This window comes from Aptenodytes patagonicus, chromosome 6, assembly GCF_965638725.1.
Source record: "Aptenodytes patagonicus chromosome 6, bAptPat1.pri.cur, whole genome shotgun sequence".
Classification (NCBI taxonomy): domain Eukaryota; kingdom Metazoa; phylum Chordata; class Aves; order Sphenisciformes; family Spheniscidae; genus Aptenodytes; species Aptenodytes patagonicus.
This window is the reverse complement of record NC_134954.1, coordinates 9,418,691-9,437,046: the sequence shown is the minus strand read 5'-3', so window position 1 is coordinate 9,437,046 and position 18,356 is coordinate 9,418,691. Positions and strand designations below refer to the sequence as shown.

At 36.0% G+C, this 18,356-nt stretch overlaps 1 protein-coding gene across 5 annotated transcripts in view; it reads right to left on the bottom strand.

The window, feature by feature from the left end:
* The window catches only part of ACAP2 (ArfGAP with coiled-coil, ankyrin repeat and PH domains 2), a 70,716-nt gene that overhangs the window by 5,275 nt on the left and 47,085 nt on the right, over positions 1 to 18,356 (bottom strand). For 2 of the 5 annotated variants that reach the window (XM_076341056.1, XM_076341058.1), the window contains 13 exons: positions 15,385 to 15,436; positions 13,881 to 13,981; positions 12,564 to 12,669; positions 11,919 to 12,127; positions 11,632 to 11,701; positions 10,197 to 10,291; positions 8,614 to 8,798; positions 8,172 to 8,276; positions 7,687 to 7,779; positions 6,196 to 6,383; positions 5,747 to 5,856; positions 4,617 to 4,727; positions 4,309 to 4,370 (listed from right to left, as the gene is read on the bottom strand). In XM_076341056.1, the coding sequence (XP_076197171.1) occupies positions 4,309 to 4,370; positions 4,617 to 4,727; positions 5,747 to 5,856; positions 6,196 to 6,383; positions 7,687 to 7,779; positions 8,172 to 8,276; positions 8,614 to 8,798; positions 10,197 to 10,291; positions 11,632 to 11,701; positions 11,919 to 12,127; positions 12,564 to 12,669; positions 13,881 to 13,981; positions 15,385 to 15,436 (1,487 nt within the window). The remainder of the gene's footprint in view (positions 1 to 4,308; positions 4,371 to 4,616; positions 4,728 to 5,746; positions 5,857 to 6,195; positions 6,384 to 7,686; positions 7,780 to 8,171; positions 8,277 to 8,613; positions 8,799 to 10,196; positions 10,292 to 11,631; positions 11,702 to 11,918; positions 12,128 to 12,563; positions 12,670 to 13,880; positions 13,982 to 15,384; positions 15,437 to 18,356) is intronic. The other 3 variants (XM_076341059.1, XM_076341060.1, XM_076341057.1) reach the window with 2 other exon arrangements.

Below are 18,356 nucleotides of genomic sequence, written 5' to 3'. Positions count from 1 at the left end.
TTACTTCAGCAAATACAAATTTTTACATGCATTACTGAACATTCATTACATCTTTTAGTTTTATCTATAAGAGTGGCGATACTTTCCTTAAATATCTTTCATTCATTTTTTTAATCTTCACCCTTTGTGCTTAAACACAACCCGACTACTAGTACATATTCCAAAATGAGGGATGGCAGCAATTTCCACCAGGCCTGTCTCCCTCCCCCTCCCTGTCTACACAGGAAAACACATTCAGGAATGATTACTTCTTGAGTCATTGCCAAGCCATTCTTCTGCCACTTTAAAATGGACATTTTCACATTCTTTCATCTGCTGCAGCATTTTGGGCCTTGAGTTCAGGTTTCATTTTAAAACATTAACCATACCCTATTTGCCTTCAAAGGGCATTAAATGCAGAAAACATTTGGTCCAGTCAGGAACTATGCAGCCACCCGAATTTTACTGTCTTCCCAACACAGATGACCACACAGGACACAAGATCCCAGCACTACTGTTCCTTGCTGAAAGCTTGATTAATAGCACAACAGAGATATCAACCCAAAGTCTCTCTCATCATGCAAGTTGAACATTACAATTCCCCCCCCCCCCCAATACGACTGCGGAAGAAAAGTATTATTCCACCACTTTTTTCCAAAGGGCAGTTTTTAAAAGGATTTTTTTGTGTTTAAGAGTTTGCACTACCGTGAAAAGTTACACTGTTTTGTTTTTCCATCTTTTAATGCACATTTCCAATATTAGAACTATTATTCTTTTGGAGATGAGACTCAATTCATTTGAAAACACTTTCAGAAATTATAACCGACCTTCCAGAAATATTTAACATGCATGGCATGTGGGTTTATATAAAAATGTAATGACACAATTCTTCCCAGACTTTAAGAGATACATTCAATACTGCTCTACTAAGAAAAGTTAGTTCTAGCGAAATTCCCTTTTGGTTTTCAGATTTAGTTTCTATTACATTCTAGAGATAAAGCAAGCACAGGACATGTCTTATTGTAACAGTTTCTGACAACTGCTTGTGCTGGGAGATAAGCACAGAATGAAGGGGGTTGTAACATTCACCAAAAGAACAGCTATGAAGAGCACAAATGGGAATCGAGCTTGTACGATAAAAGCAATTATGCTTTTAATACAGCAGTGGGTTCCACTGGTGAACTAGTACTGTAGTTCAAGTTGCTATATTTGGTTCTTTCATATTAACTTGAAAGAAAAAACAGAAGCTATTTTTGCAAGATACACTGTGGCTCTGTTTTTGGCTCTATTACATAACAAAAATTCTACATACAAAAATAGACTAAAATAAAGTGCCCCTTTAGTTTATATGCTGCATTAAAATACTTAATACTGTAAACCTTATAATTATTTTAAAATCCTACTTTAAAATTGAATTCTGGAAATTCCCTTTTTCCAAGCAATGTTTTCCCTAAAGTGCAGATTTTATGTACAAAAATACTGTAACACTGCTTTACCATTTAACACCAGAGTAACTCAAAAGGCACACATCATACATTCAAGAAAAGATAGGAAGAAAAAGTAGCAATACTAATTCAAATAGTTAGCAGATGTACTGTAGCACCAGAAGATGAGCACTCAAGTATTATACAAGAAACAGTACAATGGTGCATATGGCTTCTACCAACAGAAATGAACTTGTGGAACAAGCTAGTTTCAGCTAGTTCCCATTCTAGGAATATTTTGGAAGACCAACTGTACCTTGCAAAGCAATATATACATTCTCTCAGTAGCTCAAACCAGCCAGGTATATTTAAATTAGAAATGTTGATGCCATTAGCAACACTAGTAATCATTTATGAACTGCATTACTAAAGCAGAGAAATAGGCAGTTGGCTTCACTCTGAAGACAGCAAACTCGTACATCGATATTTACCCTCACAGAGCTCCCAGCAAACATACAATTGTCTTGAAAATCCTTATTTTCTTCTAGAATCATAATTTTGGAAAAGAAGGGTTCTAAAATAAGGGCAGTGCAGATAATTCAACATGTATATGCAGTGAAAAAGACCTGCCTCCTCTACGACCACGTAAAGCTATCATACCTTGCGACAGCAGAGACAGGTTTTGTGCTCACACTTACACAACCCTTCTAGCAGCCTAGCTGACATTAACATTTAAAACACTCAAATATTTACTTCAACTTTTAAAAGAGACTTTAGCAAGTAAAGAATCGAGGAGAGCAGAGCTATGCTATCCAAAGATACAGCAAGATCTCCTGGCTGGGACACTGTGCTACAGCTTGTGGCCTGACTGTCAAAAATTACTCTAATGATACCCTCCCCCTGATTTTGGTCAAGCTCTATCCCTTGTGGCAGCGCTACTTTCCATTGTCAATCGCGCCTGTTTACAAGGATCAGATACTATCCGTAAAATATCTGGATCAGATGGTATCAACTGCAGTCTCTAGATTCTACTGTAATACAAACTGATAAAAAGGTCAAGATATTTTCAATGAAAGATTTATCCAGCTTTTTATTTCACCTACCTAACTGAAGAATCTGTCTAAAAAATATTTTAAACAAGACATCAGGGAAAATAGTCTCCCCCATCTCCAGTTTAAACACATTCGTATTTTCACTTAAGTAGTGCCTGTATTTGTTATGAATGAAACATTTTACTAAACATTTGTAACATTTAGTAACCAACTGAGGCTTTTTGTACAAACAATAGAAACACATTTTTTGGTTTATAATAATTTTGGATTTGTGACAGGTCAATTAAATGACCTAAAATATCCATTTATGATTTAGCAGAGAGCTTTTGAATCAAAATACCTACCTCCCTTAAAACAAAGGCATTTTACTACTTCAAAGGGATAGTTATTATTTTTACCTCTTAAAATAAAAATGAGGAGACTCAAATACTTCAGTACTTGTTACCTTCAGCCTATCAGTGAAGCAGTATGCATTATATCAGAAAACAGCTGTACATTCAAAATGGCCAAAGTGGAAATAGGCTTTTTTCATATACGTAGCCTGCTGCATTTTCTGAGTGGAGAATTCTTCCTCATTTAAGCTCATAATCAAGTATATACTTTTAAATTATCTGTTGCTCTGCCAAAGAAAGCATTGGAATGTCTGAGTGTCTATAGTACTTTTATAGTTTTAATTTGAATTTCCTAGAAGATTTGTTTAAAAATAAATTTGAAAAACATCTATTTTTAAGGAGAAGCTAAATAAATTGGGTTTATTTTATAGAGTTCATCTGGGATACTGACATGAGACTTAGTGTTGCCCCTTGAGCATATTCCAGCCCCAATCTGGTAAAAGACAAAAGCACACATAGTCCTTATGAATCAGTGGAAAATACATAAGGGCTTTATAGGAGTGAGCAAAGAGTACTCAGCACTTAGCCTTAAAAATAAGGTTTGCCTTTCACTACTGCCAGGTATAGCGGTGTGTTTTTAGCTGTCTAACTTGACAATCAAGTGTGCTTTCATTATTGATATTTGCATGAGATTAAATTAGGTTCCTATGGAAGCATACCACAACAGAAGAAATGGCTTGCATAAATATCACATCAGAACATAGTGTAAATTGGGACTGAGTGCCTAGGAATAAAAGTTGCACATATTAATTAAATATAATTTGGGGTTTTTTTGTACCAGTTGGCTCAAATGTCTGCCAATTCTTTTTTTTTTTTTAATCAAATGGTAAGATACTATGCATACAAAAATACATACTTAAGAATGACTGTTTTGTTTCTTATTTGTATCTTAACAAATAAAAACATTTAAAAATAAAATTTGAGGAAATAATACTTTCCTATTTTTGTCTGGAGTTATTTTGAAATATTTGATGTACATTTTTACATTGGTGTGCAAGCATTTTTTTCTTAAAAAAGAAAAGGAGGACCATTCCACAGGAAGGAGAATGGTATCCGGTAATAAGATGAACTCCTCAACTGTCTCTGAGCAAGCCGGGTCAGAAGGCTGCTATTAAATAACGTCAGGTAAATCCTAACATTACGTGAATTTCAATGGAACATCAATAGGAGAAAACTGTGGACGACTGCCAGCAAAACAGGTTGGTAATGGCTGTAGTAACATACACTACTATAATAACGTACTTTAAACACTCTCCTTTTAGGTCCCCGAAATAATCTGACAAAGTCACACCAGTGAATTTCAATGAAGCTTTAACATGTGTCGGTTGTTTATAAAAAAACATTATTGTATGAAGCTGTCTTAAATTTCCCTCAGATCTTAAGAATCTAACTGTAAACTGATAAATTCCTGAATACACTTCTTGTACTGCATTTCGGTATGGTTATTAGTAGAGTATTGACCTGGCTGTCCATAGAGTCCTTCTGATTCACGCATTTCTTCATTCATCCTTGCTAAACGCAACCTATGATTTAGGAAACAAAAAGAACAATGTCATCTTTAAAGCACCGAAAAAGACTGCAATTCAAGACCTACAATGCACTCCTGAACCCCACACCAGTGAGGTCATCTATGGATAGTGCACTCTCTTTGATTTTTCTTTTGCTCTCCCTGTTTTTATGTAAAGGAATTTTGACATTTCTTATATGTTTAACTTGAAACAGAATAGGAAAACCTAGTTAGCTAGTCAAAAACAGAACACACAACTTACAATGTTACAATATCTGCATTTGCAGCTTCTACTGCTATACTCAATGGATCTTTCCCATCTTCATCAGTGGCGTGCTGGTTTGCTCCTCGTTTTAGGAATAAACACACTTGTCTGTTTAGAAAAAGCATTTAAGAATAATTTTCACAACAATAAAGGAAAAAAGCAAATAAATTCAAGGTGGATGCAACATATTTGGCTTATATCACCAAAAATCTCTTGAACATATCAAAACAGCGCTGTTCACGTAGAACAACTAAGACGTTAACACAGTAGTAAGCAAAACCTTTAATTATTTAATGCACATTAGAAAGATAGCCTAACTCAAATCACGCTTGTGCAGCAAGGAGTTGAACCCTTTAGAAGCGAGACTCTACCTTCCTGTATCATCTTAGGTTGTAGAACCAAAAAAACCTCATCCCTTTTACCATGACAGACAAGAACGACTGAGCAGGATAAAACAATACAAGAAAGAACACAGTTCACAGGTGCCTGATTTACCCAATAGAAACTGATCTCATTTTTCTCTGCTATTACAATTCTTCATCTTTATAAACAGGGCATACTGACTAAGCTTACATCTTAAACTCTCCCAAGTTGTTGCACTCTATTCAGAATTCATGCATGCAAAGAGTTTGGGCACCACCAACCAGATTATTATGTCCTCATTTGAACTGAGCTGATACAGGGTTTCAGTTAAAAGCCATGATTCCAAAACTCAGGATGTAATGCAGTACATTTTGAAATGAGATACACTCTCAGTGCAACACACAGGTGGGATGTCAGAAAAAGCCTTGACCCTCACACATCACTATTTCTCCTATTTGTATCATATTTCTTAAGAAAATGAGAAAAATCTCATGAGTCTTCACCAAAAGTTCATGTTATTTCAAAGCATTATTAAATACATGTTTTTACAAAATGGACCAAAGTGTGTTTATAGATGCATGCTTTGCTAGCGGATGAGACTGCTAATTCAAAATGTTATTTCCTCTCTCACCACAGAAGTTTAAGAAAAACCTAGATCACCTGAAATACATTAAAATGCCAGAATGTTTGGGGAAATGAAGAAGCTTCACATTAACAACTATAGTAAAGGATGGCCATTTACAAATTCTGGAGCAGTGAGTTACCCAGTGTGTCCTAGAACCGTGGCATGGTGCAGGGGTCCTCTTCCTTTCATGTCTCTGATGTTCACATTGGCCCCATTCTGCAGCAAGAATTCACAAGTAACCAACGAACCCTACGGAATAAAAGCAAAGAAACAATTCAGCACCAGATCTCTAGAATAAGAGCCAAACCTGTTCTGCCTTCTCACCACTGAATCATGTGGCAAAGGAAACAAAAGGGATTTGCTTCCATATCAAATTTAAACACTACTAGGTTATATAATTCCAAACAAAGCATTAACAGGAAAAAAATAGTTCAGAAACAACTTTGAGAGAACATTGTAAACACAACTTCAGCATCACATTATCATTCATTAGCAAAGCAAGCAGTTCAAAAGGAACAGTGACACAGAAACATCCCTATTATTCCCCTTCCCCTCCTCTCACGTCAGTCGGTGCTGTATATCACATACCCCTCGCACGGCCTGAATGAGTGGTGTTGCTTTGTTTTCCTCTACGTTGACCCAGTTTACTTCAGCTCCATGGGCCAATGCTTCTGCCATATCAGGAAGATTCTTCTCAAAGGCAGCTCGATACAGCTGCAATCCTGGACTAGGCTGTTTGGAGTCATAGAACACAGAAGACTCTTGCTTGTCTCCTTCTGAAAAGAAAAAAAAAATTACTTATCTGTAATCCCTGTTTTTATAAGGTACCTCCTGGAATTCTGATCAAAAATGTAATTTCTCTGGCATAAGGTAGCTCAGGTTTTGCAGAATGCTGTGCATTGTTGCCCTATTCTGCCAGGAGAAGTCACAGATGCCTTTAGCTTGTTCCAGCATTCAGGCACAGCCACTTCACAGAATTATTACTGCGCAGAAAACTTTCTCTCCACATTTCTGGCACGTGTGAATATCCTTCAATCTACCTATTCCATGTCATTTCTAAGAAATTATTTTAGGTTAAAGTGTGTTTTAGCCTATACTGCAAGATATGAATAAAACTAATTTCCTGCAGAGATGTAGTCATACAAATATATCTTTATCTGTGACAGCTTGATACACCTGAATATGAGGCTAATACTGTTCTGACCTCATTTTTGTTAAAAGATACCACTGTCATTTACCAGTTACTCGCTGTGGCTATAATCTTTTGGACTAAAGCATAATCTTTCTTTTCATCTCAATAAGAGTTATAGAGAGCGAAGTCTGGGAGATAAAGATATTGTTATATATAAGCTTTCATGAGTTATAGCATCATCTTTCTACAATGCAGTCAAAGAAAGGATCCAAGCCACATGCTGCTTGCCTACAAACCACAGCTATGAACTACTGGATTTAAAACATACCTCAGAAGAGTGCTTTGATGTAGAAGAATACTTTTGCTTTATAAATAAATGTTTTGGATATTTTGACAAGCCGTACTCAATACATCAGTCAGCCCAGGATGCTAATATTAGATAGCAAATAATTTCATCAATCAATTTAGAAAACTTTGAGTAAAGAGGGGGTAATGTTTAAGACACGGTCAATTCCACGTAAGTGGAAAACAGAAAAGTTAAGCAAGAACGCTCAAATAACACATAAAAGCTTATTATCTGTGACTTAACAGGAATTCCATCTCCAAGGATTTAACTATTTATAAGAGGATTATGCATTTCTGTGGAGACTTGTCTGTATCAAAATGCAGCATCGCTCTCTGCTAAAAAACAAAGTTCTGGCTTAGTATCATCTGACTGGAAAAAAACGTAGTTGTCTAAACTCATTCAGAAGGATTCAGTGTCATTCTTCCTACCAAGCCTGGAGGAGAGAAAGGTCACTCAAGCAATTATTACCCTTGTTAAAAATATTTCAGCCCACCAGGATAGAAGAGACATGAATCGTATCACCAAGTACTAATCTCTTTGGTAGGAGCATGCTACCAAGAAGCGATTAAATTTTCATCTTAAAGTGCAAAGTCTAACGCACCTGGTTCATACAAACTGTTAGCTGATATAGTAGAGGCAAGGTGTTCTCTGCTGTCATCAGCACTCTGCTGGATCCCACTGTCACTGCTTTGTACTGTTTTGGGGAGAAACTGTAATTACTATGCAGACCGTAAGTTACTTACTCTTCACAGATACCATGATAATAAAGCAAGCTCTTATACTTGGTCCTGAATACATTTTTTTTTTTTTTTAAGACTAGTAATTATTCAATATTCTTAACATATCCATAGAAAAATATGAAGTCACATATTGCAACCACAACATTTATAATAAGAAGAATAATAATAGATGTCAAAGATTATTAGAAAGGAAAAGATCAGGATAAGTAAAAAAGCTTAAATTATTTCATGAAAACACTAAGCAATGCAGTAGCCTGGAGACAATGGATTAAAAGCAGGGAGATGGCCACAACACACAATGGATCACTAGTGCAAATACTGAACACGCCATAGCTGTAGTACTTACTACTACGTAGTTTTGAAGAGGTATCAAAGTAGGAGAAGAGTGAATCTAGTTCATCAGGACAGAACAGAGACTCCCGCCTCGCCTCGTCGCTACTTACAGCAACCGCTGGGACATGCAAGTTAGCAAAGCACAAAGCAGGCAGTAAGGAAGGGATAGGGCAGGAAAGAACGTTATCGGAAAAATTAAGAAGGATGAAAATACGGAGGAAAGAAGGTCGTTAATATGTTTCTGAATGATAAGCATCCCACTCCAAATTCTTCCCCACCTAAAAATGCACATCTCTGAACAAGTCTTTTGTCCCCTATGCTTCTGAACGAGGCTATGACCCATTAAAAGACAGATTCCGATTTCTCTGCATGAGGCAGGAAATCAATACATACAAAAAAGTGTTACTTTAAAAAGAACATGTGTAACATAGCTAAGGAGAGAAGCGTGTAAATACCTTTTTGGGATGCTGCACCTTGTTCCCCTGCCGAAAGGGGTTTTTCAGGGGCACTGTGCCTTTTCTCTTCCTGACTTTGAGGCAAAACTTTTGTTCCAGATTCAAGCAGAGATACTGATGCAGGCTGCTTTTCTACAAACTTTCTTTCCACATATTTTGCTCTGATGTATGCCTCCTTCTCCTGCCTGTCATACACAAAATCCCTGGAGTTAGTAAGCTAATATCTTCATATGTTAAAAGAACATCCATTTCATACTAAAGCCAGTAACCAAAACTGTAGTTTGGCATTGTACATAAGACACACTTATGACACGTTTTCAGAAAGATGAAGAGCACACTGTCTAATTCTTTCTGGATTCTTGATTAAATTTTGCATAAGGGTCAAAAGAAAGTAATTTTCTTAAATTCACATATGTATATTTTCTTTCAGGCAGAGACTTTACAAAGTGGTGTGTGGAAGAAATAAGCATTAGCTACTTTATGTTACTTAGAATAGAATAGACTATTTCAGTTGGAAGGTACCTACAACTATCATCTAGTCCAACCACCACTTCTTGGTATTAGTCCTTTATACATGTTTTACATTGTTAATAACCAATTAATATAGCAAATATTTAGTTTCTTAGGTAAATATAAATTGCAACATTTGTTAAAGGAACATCAAGATTGCACAAGAGAACCACAACAATAATAAGCCTCAGGTAGGCACAGCCACCAGTTCCATAATGCATACTGAAATATTTTTTCTTGTAACCTGAGGTTATCATCTTAAGACACACACACCAGTTGTGACAAACTGATGAAAGGGGCTATAAAAGTATTACTATTGAAATTGCTGAAAAGCAGTTACCACTAGAAGGAATATCTAGCAAATCTCCTACATTATTTATATTATTATAATTGTCTCCAAATGGCTAACACTTTATAAAACGCTGTTTTCTATACCATAAAACTGCCTGACAGCAAGCAGCACAGAACTGGAAAGCTGTTAAAAAAAGTTTTAAAAAGACATCTTATACAGCAGAACAAAGCATTAGGAAACTACCTTCAAATACAAATTAGCATCAGAGAAATGGAAGGCAGAAGTACAATCATTAGAAGGTTGCTATAAAGCAGCAGAGTTCATGTACGATGTAGGCAGAAAGAAAAGAGCATTCTGGGGATCAGGGAACAAAAGTCAAACTCAAGAACAGTCACCAAAAACAAAAGGCACAGCCACACGCTCCTTCCAGGAGCGGTCACAGACCAAGTACAGCTGGCTGAGACAGTACAAAGTTGACAGGAAACAAAATCAACATGCCCACATTGATGAGACAGAGCAGGATGCTATCGAGTTGTCATCAAAAGGACGGAGTGAGATCAGAAAAAGAACAAGTGAACAAGAGAAGCCGAAAGGGACTGCCAGAAGGAATACCCAAGAGAGACAGAGAGCGAGAAAAGGGGGAGAGCAAAACATACTGGTGATAAGGGGAGACAGTAAATCAAAGGAGTGTTACACAGTTAAGTGGCAGCATCTTTTAAAGCTGGAGGCTGAAGGAAGCAACAAGAAAAGGAAGTAAGAGGCACTGCTAGTGAATTACTACCTTTGGCTTCCAGGTTGTGGCTTCTTTACTCCCACTTTTTCCAACTTCGCTTCATATATTCTATTTATAACATCATTTCCCAATTCACACATAAGCTATGAAGCAAAAATAATAAATTCAAATACAGTTGCAAAAGGCTTTATCTACCCATTTAGTTGTTTTTAGTCTCACTCAGCCTATTTTTACAACTTAGTATTTTCACAGGTAAAAGTACACTTACAGAAATAAGCATGGGTTTATATCATGATAATGAAACCATCAGTGAATAGAGAGACCAAATTCCAAGTAAGATAGCAAAAAATACAGTCACTCTTTTAAAGTGCCATTCCCTTCCGAAAAAAGACTGCAAAAATGATCATCTGTCACTCAAGAATCTTTTTTTGTGCAATCAGAATGACATCTGCAGGCCTCATCAAAGGTACTCTTTTCCACCAGCTTTGCCGGTAGTTATTCTTATCCCATCGCCAAGAGACAATTCAATCAATTCTATTCCATCTTGTCCAAGAGACATTTTTGCTAAATCGTAATCCATTATGTCTATAGAAAAAGATCAAAGACAAAAAACAGCCTGCAGATACTACTTTAAGGAGAACTTGGCCCATAAAGTCCAACTTACTGACGGCAATGAACAGACTTCTTGCTTTTAATACCAGGTAGAATCGTCAGCTCCGGTATACATAAACAGGACAAGGGGTGTATTTTTGGGTTTTTTTGTTTGTTTCCTCAGCATGAACACATTTGGTATTAAAATTATTTAAGGTCAAACCACAAGAGAAACACCCCTACTCACATTGTCTTTTGATTGTTCAGAATAGAGAAGCAATACCTAAGTACCACAGCATCACAGCTAGAAACAAATGCTTTGCATCAGTTACTCAGTTGCACACATGCATCCATGTGCGAGTTCCTACTTCGGTATTTCAATGTCACGTGATTTTCATAACCATGTTTCAAGCTAGAACTTTGGCATACAAATAGCACACAAGAGCAGCTACATGAATGTTCTATAAGCCAGTAGGAGTACAAAATCAAGATCTCACTGTAAAGGTTGGCATCTGAATTTTCAGGTACGATCACACTTTAGGCTGATATAGCACTTCCAAAATTTTCCGGCCCACTATATTATTGGTCTGTAAACAGATTTCCATTTTTATATGTCGAAAGTGTCAGATGAAACTTACTACTCAAAGTGCATAAGGTGTTCTGACTCGCAAGTTTGTAACAAGAATGACTACTGCTACTGCATGTATTATAAGAAAGTAAAAATTAAAAAAAAAAAAACCAACAGACAACTATAAGCACTTTTGAGTAGAAAATTTAAGAGATGCACTGGGTACAGATGCAAGTGTTTCCTGCATTGAACTTTCTGATGCAGTGGCTTTAGAACAACAATCTAAGTACCAAAGAGAAACTTGTTTCAAAACTACTATTGTACCTTTAGAAGTTCAGGTTCCCATGAATCCAGCGTTAAAGATCTTACTTTTGAAAAGTGGACTCCCAAGCTCCTAAACAGCATGAAAAAAATATTAACCTGTAACTGCATGCTGTGTCTTACCTCAAACAGCTTTACCATTAATTTATGCAAATAAAGCAGCTACCTTAATTCTGTTTATAGACAGGGGTCTCTAACCTTGCTTCAATATACATTTGAAGAGGCAAACACCACCCTTCCTGACTAAGTCAACGCACAAATGAAATACAGTTCTGAAGAGCTTCCCCAACCTGTGTATCCCAGAGCACTCAATGCACAGCGTGATTCCGAGGTTGATACTGGCCCAGCGAGGATCTGCCAAACCACAATCACAGCAGGCAGCATTACCAGGAATACACTGAACTCGCTGTAGAGCACTTTCTCCCTTTAACAACTTTTCTTTTGTCTCACTGCCAGATTCTAGACTTCCAGTAGAAGGGGATGATTTCTTTTCCTGTTTCTAAAAAAAAAAAAAAAGAAAAGAAACAAACAAAAGAGACACACACTTAAAGAAATAAAAGTCCTACAGATACTGACAGTGCACTAGAATCCTAGTAACTTCTGCATTTAAGTCCAAGGAAAGCCACAGAACTGAAAAAATGTTTAGTTTTTTAGAAGAAATATAGAACTGAATATAGAGGTATCCAATAATCCTACGAATTTTAAATCAAACTACAGAAAAATCTCATCAAAACATATAGGCCAAAGTAACATTAGTAAGATAGAGTGAAATATAGATTAGATATAAATCATAGCCTTCAGAATTTAATTGTATTTCCACTTGAAGACAAACAATGGATTCTTTTTTCCTCCCCGCTCATAAAAAGAGGTTTTCTCTATTTTTAATTTTCAGCATCTAAAGGGGGGGTGGTTGGTTGGTTGGTTTTTAAACTCACCTCAGATTCATCTCCTTTCTCTCTATATGCTGTAGCAATACTGGTCTGAACCGCCTTAATCCACGCCTGTCGCAGCTTTTCTGAATCAGCCTGAAGCATGCAGCTTCTGTAACAAATACACGTATACTCAGATTCAGAGAGACTGACCAAGCAGCTAGCATCAAACAACACATTGCTCAATAAAATACAGACTCTTGAGAAAGTTTATTGCTATCACCACAAGTATATTGTTTAGCAGGCATCATCTAATAAACCCATTTATTTTGAGGTAACAAAGCGGCTGACCCTTTATGAATTGCACACTCCTTGTTTCAAAACTATTTGCAGGTAATGCTAAAACATATAGCTATGACTCTTCAGATAACCCAGAGAATGGCTTAGCTTCCTATTCCCTTTCTTTTCGTATTCCAGATTTTTCATTTTTATATCCTCACATGCAATTTACCTCCATGACCAATTACACAAGATACAGGTATCAGTCCTTGAAAACACAGTTCATTCACGGAGATCAAGAGAAAATTATTTTAAAGCTCTCTGACAAAGAACAAACTACTTTTCACACCAACAGTTAAAGGAAACAGGTCATGAAGTATAAAACTGTTCCAACACTTATGGGCTGAAAAAGTATAGGCAAGCAGGAGCAAAACGCATGTTAAAGTGAACCACAAGTGAGGATGCAAACATCAGGACAGCAATCTATTAAGAAAATAAACGTAAGTAGGAGTGGGGAGTGTAGATAACATCCAAACCTAAAAGCAGGTTGACCTTATATCAAAGATTTGGTCACATCTCAAAATCATTAACGAGAAATCCATGTCCTGTGCCCTGGCTGCGGCAGGACTGCCATACTTCTCTCCAAATATAACCAATACACTGCACTGCTAGAGCTGAAAAAATATTTGTATTTGGCAGTTTCATTTAGTGCATTTGGAAACAATTTAACACTACTAAGACAACAGCTTATTAATATGTTTCTCTCTCATTACACCAATCAGAAATTTGGAGAAACCGAGATCTATTTTCTGTGTTACTAAGCAGCTTGATAATATCAGCTACTACTAAGCCACAACAGCTCCACAAGCCATTTATGCATAAAGCACAAGAATGCATGTTTTATTTTAATGCCAAAAGTAAACTAAATACTCGGAACACTTCTCACAGCATCACTCTTAGCCAAAATTTCAGAAAACAGAATTGTTCAGATACTTCTCCTGTTTTGATCTATCCCAAGAGAAATGTTAGTCTTGCATTTCAAGACAACTGACTATAACGATTTTTTTTATTTTTAAATAAACATGCTCCATCACTACTTCTTACTTTGTTGGAGAAACCACCTCAAAACAGAAACGTCTTTCTATGTCCTCACAGTGTTTAACTGTGCAAAGCCGCAAGTCTTCAACAACTACTGTGGGATTATCCTAAGAGACAAAAATTAACAAAACAAATCACAGAGGAAAGATAATAAAGTTGTTAATAATTCCTAATTATTTATCATCTAATTCTATTTGCTTGTTTACACAAATTTTTCCTCCAAAATTAAAGTTTTAAATAGGTGGAATCAGAGATACTTAGCATAGCAAGAAATATTTAGATAAATTTTAATGTTTCGTTATATTTTATGAAAATTTAACACAAACTTTGGAGAATTCCTTTTTACCTACAATCCAATCTACTAAATAATCGACACCTTAAATTTAAACAACAGTATCCAAAAGAGCTCAAAGATACTTTCTAAGAGATGCAATTAGCTCACAAATACATCAGAAAGATTACACCTAAATCAGCAGTATTCTAAGTGCCAAGTACAAAACCCAGAAGCTGAATGCAGTGGTTTTGAAAATTTGATTAAATTCATAAGAATTCTGTTCTAAGCTAACGGCATTCTAAAAGCGCATTTTTAAAAAAACATTAAAATGTAATTGGAATTCACAAACACAAAGTGCCAACTCAAACGTGCTCACACAAACCCAACTGTTTGTTTCCTTTCCAACCACAAAAATGAAGACCCTTGATTTGATAGCATCAGATAACAAGGAATAGCCTCTGAACCTGGTCTGTTAACACTGAAGAGAAATGAATTGTCATAAGCTCTACCCTCTTTTTTTTTTCCTTCCTTCTCCATACAGTTTTCTAGTTTTTCCCAACATGAAGAACAGTTACAGCTATGTGGTGCAAAAGCAGGTTCTAGCACAGTAAACAAAGGAGCACGGGCCCAAACATTGATTGAAAAGGCTGGCTTCTACAGCTTGGGGCAGAGTTGCACTTGCTGCTGTAATATACAACAACTGTACTTTCCCACCAGCAAAAAGACGGATGTTGACTGCTGAACCACCTTACATTTTCAGTATTGTACGTAGCATCCCTGACTGTTTCATAACAAATGCTTTCATACCTTTCTTTCCCCTTCTCTCTCCAGCTGCTAAATTGGGTACGTGAACCCCGTAACTGGAGAGAGTAAGTCCTGAAAGAGTTAAACACAACTGCTCAAAGAAAAGCATGGAATATTCCGCTGCTGCCAAGTGCGTACAAGCCTTTTGGGACCAACAACTTTTAAGGCTCTTCATAAACCTTCTCTGCAACAAGGCAACAAAGCCCACAGCAAATAAAGTATGTGCTTACAAGTCACTGTGCAGGAATCTCAAAATCTTTAAGTGTCGCTATAAGACTCATTTTACAAAGGGAGGCACTAATTTAGAAAATGCAGTAGGTTGTTCAAGACCAGACAGAACGCCAATGTCAGCACTGTTTCTCCTTCCCCTGATCAATCAGGAAAACCATCATACACACCCCAAACTATCCCAAGCCAGTTTTTGATACCTACCTTAAATTTCTTCTGGTACACAAGTTGGTTATTTTGTATTGAGAACCAGCGCCTATTCAAATAAAGAGACATCCAGAGAATACGTAACTCGTTTTACAGTGCTTATTTGACCAAAATGTGCTAACATACAGTCTACAGAGAGACTGCACAAAAGAATTCACAAAAGTAATGCCGCAGTCAGTTTTGGCAAGTATTTCATGAGAATAATGAGAAAAGGGAAAGCAGAGACAAAACAGAAAAGAAAGCAAGGTTCAAATAATTTGAGTCCTAAACAAACACATTCACGTTATGACAACATTAGTTAAGCTATCACACAAAACATTTTCAAAGAACATTTACTTCTGTATTTTAGCAGCAAGCTAGAATTTTAAGTAATTGTTTGATAACACAAATTCAAATAGTTTGAATAACAAAAATACTTAAACTATGTAAACTACTCCTGAAATATTTTTGAGAGTAGAACTAAGAAATAACTAAGGCACTAAAAATACTACAGTGTTGCTATTCCATGTAGGCTTAATGTCTCTCTATATTTGGCATTTCTTGAAATTTTAGATGTTGAAATAAAAAGATTGCATACAAAACCAAAGCAAAACCAAGGAAAACCTTTTAAGTAGGGTCCTAACTTAAGCCTCAGCTTTGTAGGAAAATATCAAATAAAAGATTTAACGAAGGCATCCTATAAAATCCAAAAAATAACGTAACACTTAAAAACTCCTCTGAACTGTATCCTTCCTTGTCAAACTCGCTGTTCAGACAGGATACAATTCTTAGAGAATGGAAAGATCATTTGTATTTTGGAAAAAGTTATGAGTGCCTCAGATCTCCAACAACTGTGTTTTATCAGACCACTGAATATTAAAAAAAAAACCAAACCAGCAAATATAACCATCCCTTTCTAGCTCTTCTGAGGATGCACAAAATAAAAGCTAACCAATCATCACTGGTTTTGAACTGACAAAAATGAAGGGAATATAAAAAATAATTCAGTCCTGCAGTGAAATTTACACTTTTTTTGTTTTGTTCAGGCTTATAACGTGAACCTGTGCTTATCATAGCATAATTCCTCAATTATCTCAAATACCCCACTTATACCACACATCTCGTTTTTCTGCACCGCCAATTAGTTTGAATGGTAACAGCATACAAAATATTGTATTGCAACATATCTTGTTATTCTCCACAGGCTGTTGAACTTCAAGCTACGGTTTACTACAATTAGTGACAAGAGGGCTCAACCACCACATGGCTTATTCAACCACCACAAGCCATTCATGAAAAGAAGCACACAGATTGTTAAGAAAAATTAAGATTTACAAAAAAGTTAGGTTCAAATCAGAAAAATCTAGTATTTGTTAGGAAAGTTAGTGCTTAGTAGACAGATGAGATTCTACCTTTTAACAATTAATCTTTTCAAATGTTGTGCAGATATATTTAATATAAAAAGCAACAACAGGATCTTCTTTTAATACTGGATTTCCAACATCTTTTTGGGTTAAGATAATTGAAGAGAATAATGCAAGAAGTTAACTGCTTTTTCAATTTATTAACAGCAGCAATTTTGGTCACTGCTATTTAAAAGGTATCACCTTTACCATCTATTTTAAAAAAACAGAGATGCAGTAACTAAGCCTCAAATATGAACATAAGGCACATTATTGCTAATATTTAAATAGGTAACAACAAAAAAGCAGACTAGAAAAGGAAAATAAACTCAGGCTTTTTTATGTGCTGTTTTTGAACATAACACCAAATAGAAAAACATGAAAAGCAGTGCCTAAGTGATAAAGGGGGAAAAAAAAATGCAGCCTTGCCCCAAGATAACATGCAATGGAGCAAATCCCTAATAATGGCCTTAGGTAGTGTAATTAACTTCATTAATGCAATGCCTCATTTGTTCTACAGCTAAATATTTAGTGAGTCACTAAAGTAAATAAGCTCCAATCCGATCAACTGGATATAAGTGAGCACACAAATTGTAAAATAAATTTGTGTCATCTTTAAAGCCTAGTCTAGAAGTTTTTGAAGTATTCCAGCCCCTTTTTTTCCTAGTAGAGAAATTAAATCTGTTTAAGTCCAGTCCAGCCAAAAGGTGTGGGGTTTTTTGATTTTTTTTTCCAAAGAAACTTTTATTGAACAAGATAAACAATTTAGAATGTAGTGTAACTTGTAGATCACACTTTCGAAGTAGATATCAATGGAAAATAAAGTTAATACATTTTATTGTATGCTTGAAGAAATAAAAGTGGCAGACTCCCCTCCAACATGTCAGCACCACAGCAGTTTTATTCAGGCCAAAAACTTTGAGTTATTTCATATTAACCAAATAGCATCAATAAACTCTACTCATTACTGTAGGAAACAGACTGCTGGGGGTCTACAGCAGTAACAGCCAGGAACTTCTGAGGTACAATATATGTACTGAAGGTGCTGTTACAGGGTATACCACATCTATTCTGTTCTAAGAATTAACGTTCATAAACCTTTAGGCAACGTGTGTGCAGTAAATACTGACCATTATCAAAGTTTCTTTAAATGTGTCATTCTGTCAAAAATAGGAGAGAAGCATGGTGAAGGAGAAAACATACTTGGGGAATCTTGTAATTTGCACTGCCTCACTCAGTAGTGCTTAAATATAGCTGTTTGGGTTTAGGAACTGAATGTTTTCCATCATTTATACCTACACAATTCAAAAGAGTATTTGTTAAATGGGAAACAACACAAAATTAATTGAAAAACATTTCCAATTTCTGAGAGCTGAGAGTAATAACAAAAAGAAATATAAAATTTAAATTGAGTTTTACATAAAAAAGTGAATCATGCTTATTGATTCGCAAAAGGAAACAGTTTTCTTCACTAGTTGCTATCAGCACGCAAATAAAACAGAGTGATTAAGAATGCACAACATTTAAAAGTTACATCTCTATTTCCAATGCAGTTGATAAGAAAAAAAATCTCACCAACTTCAATTG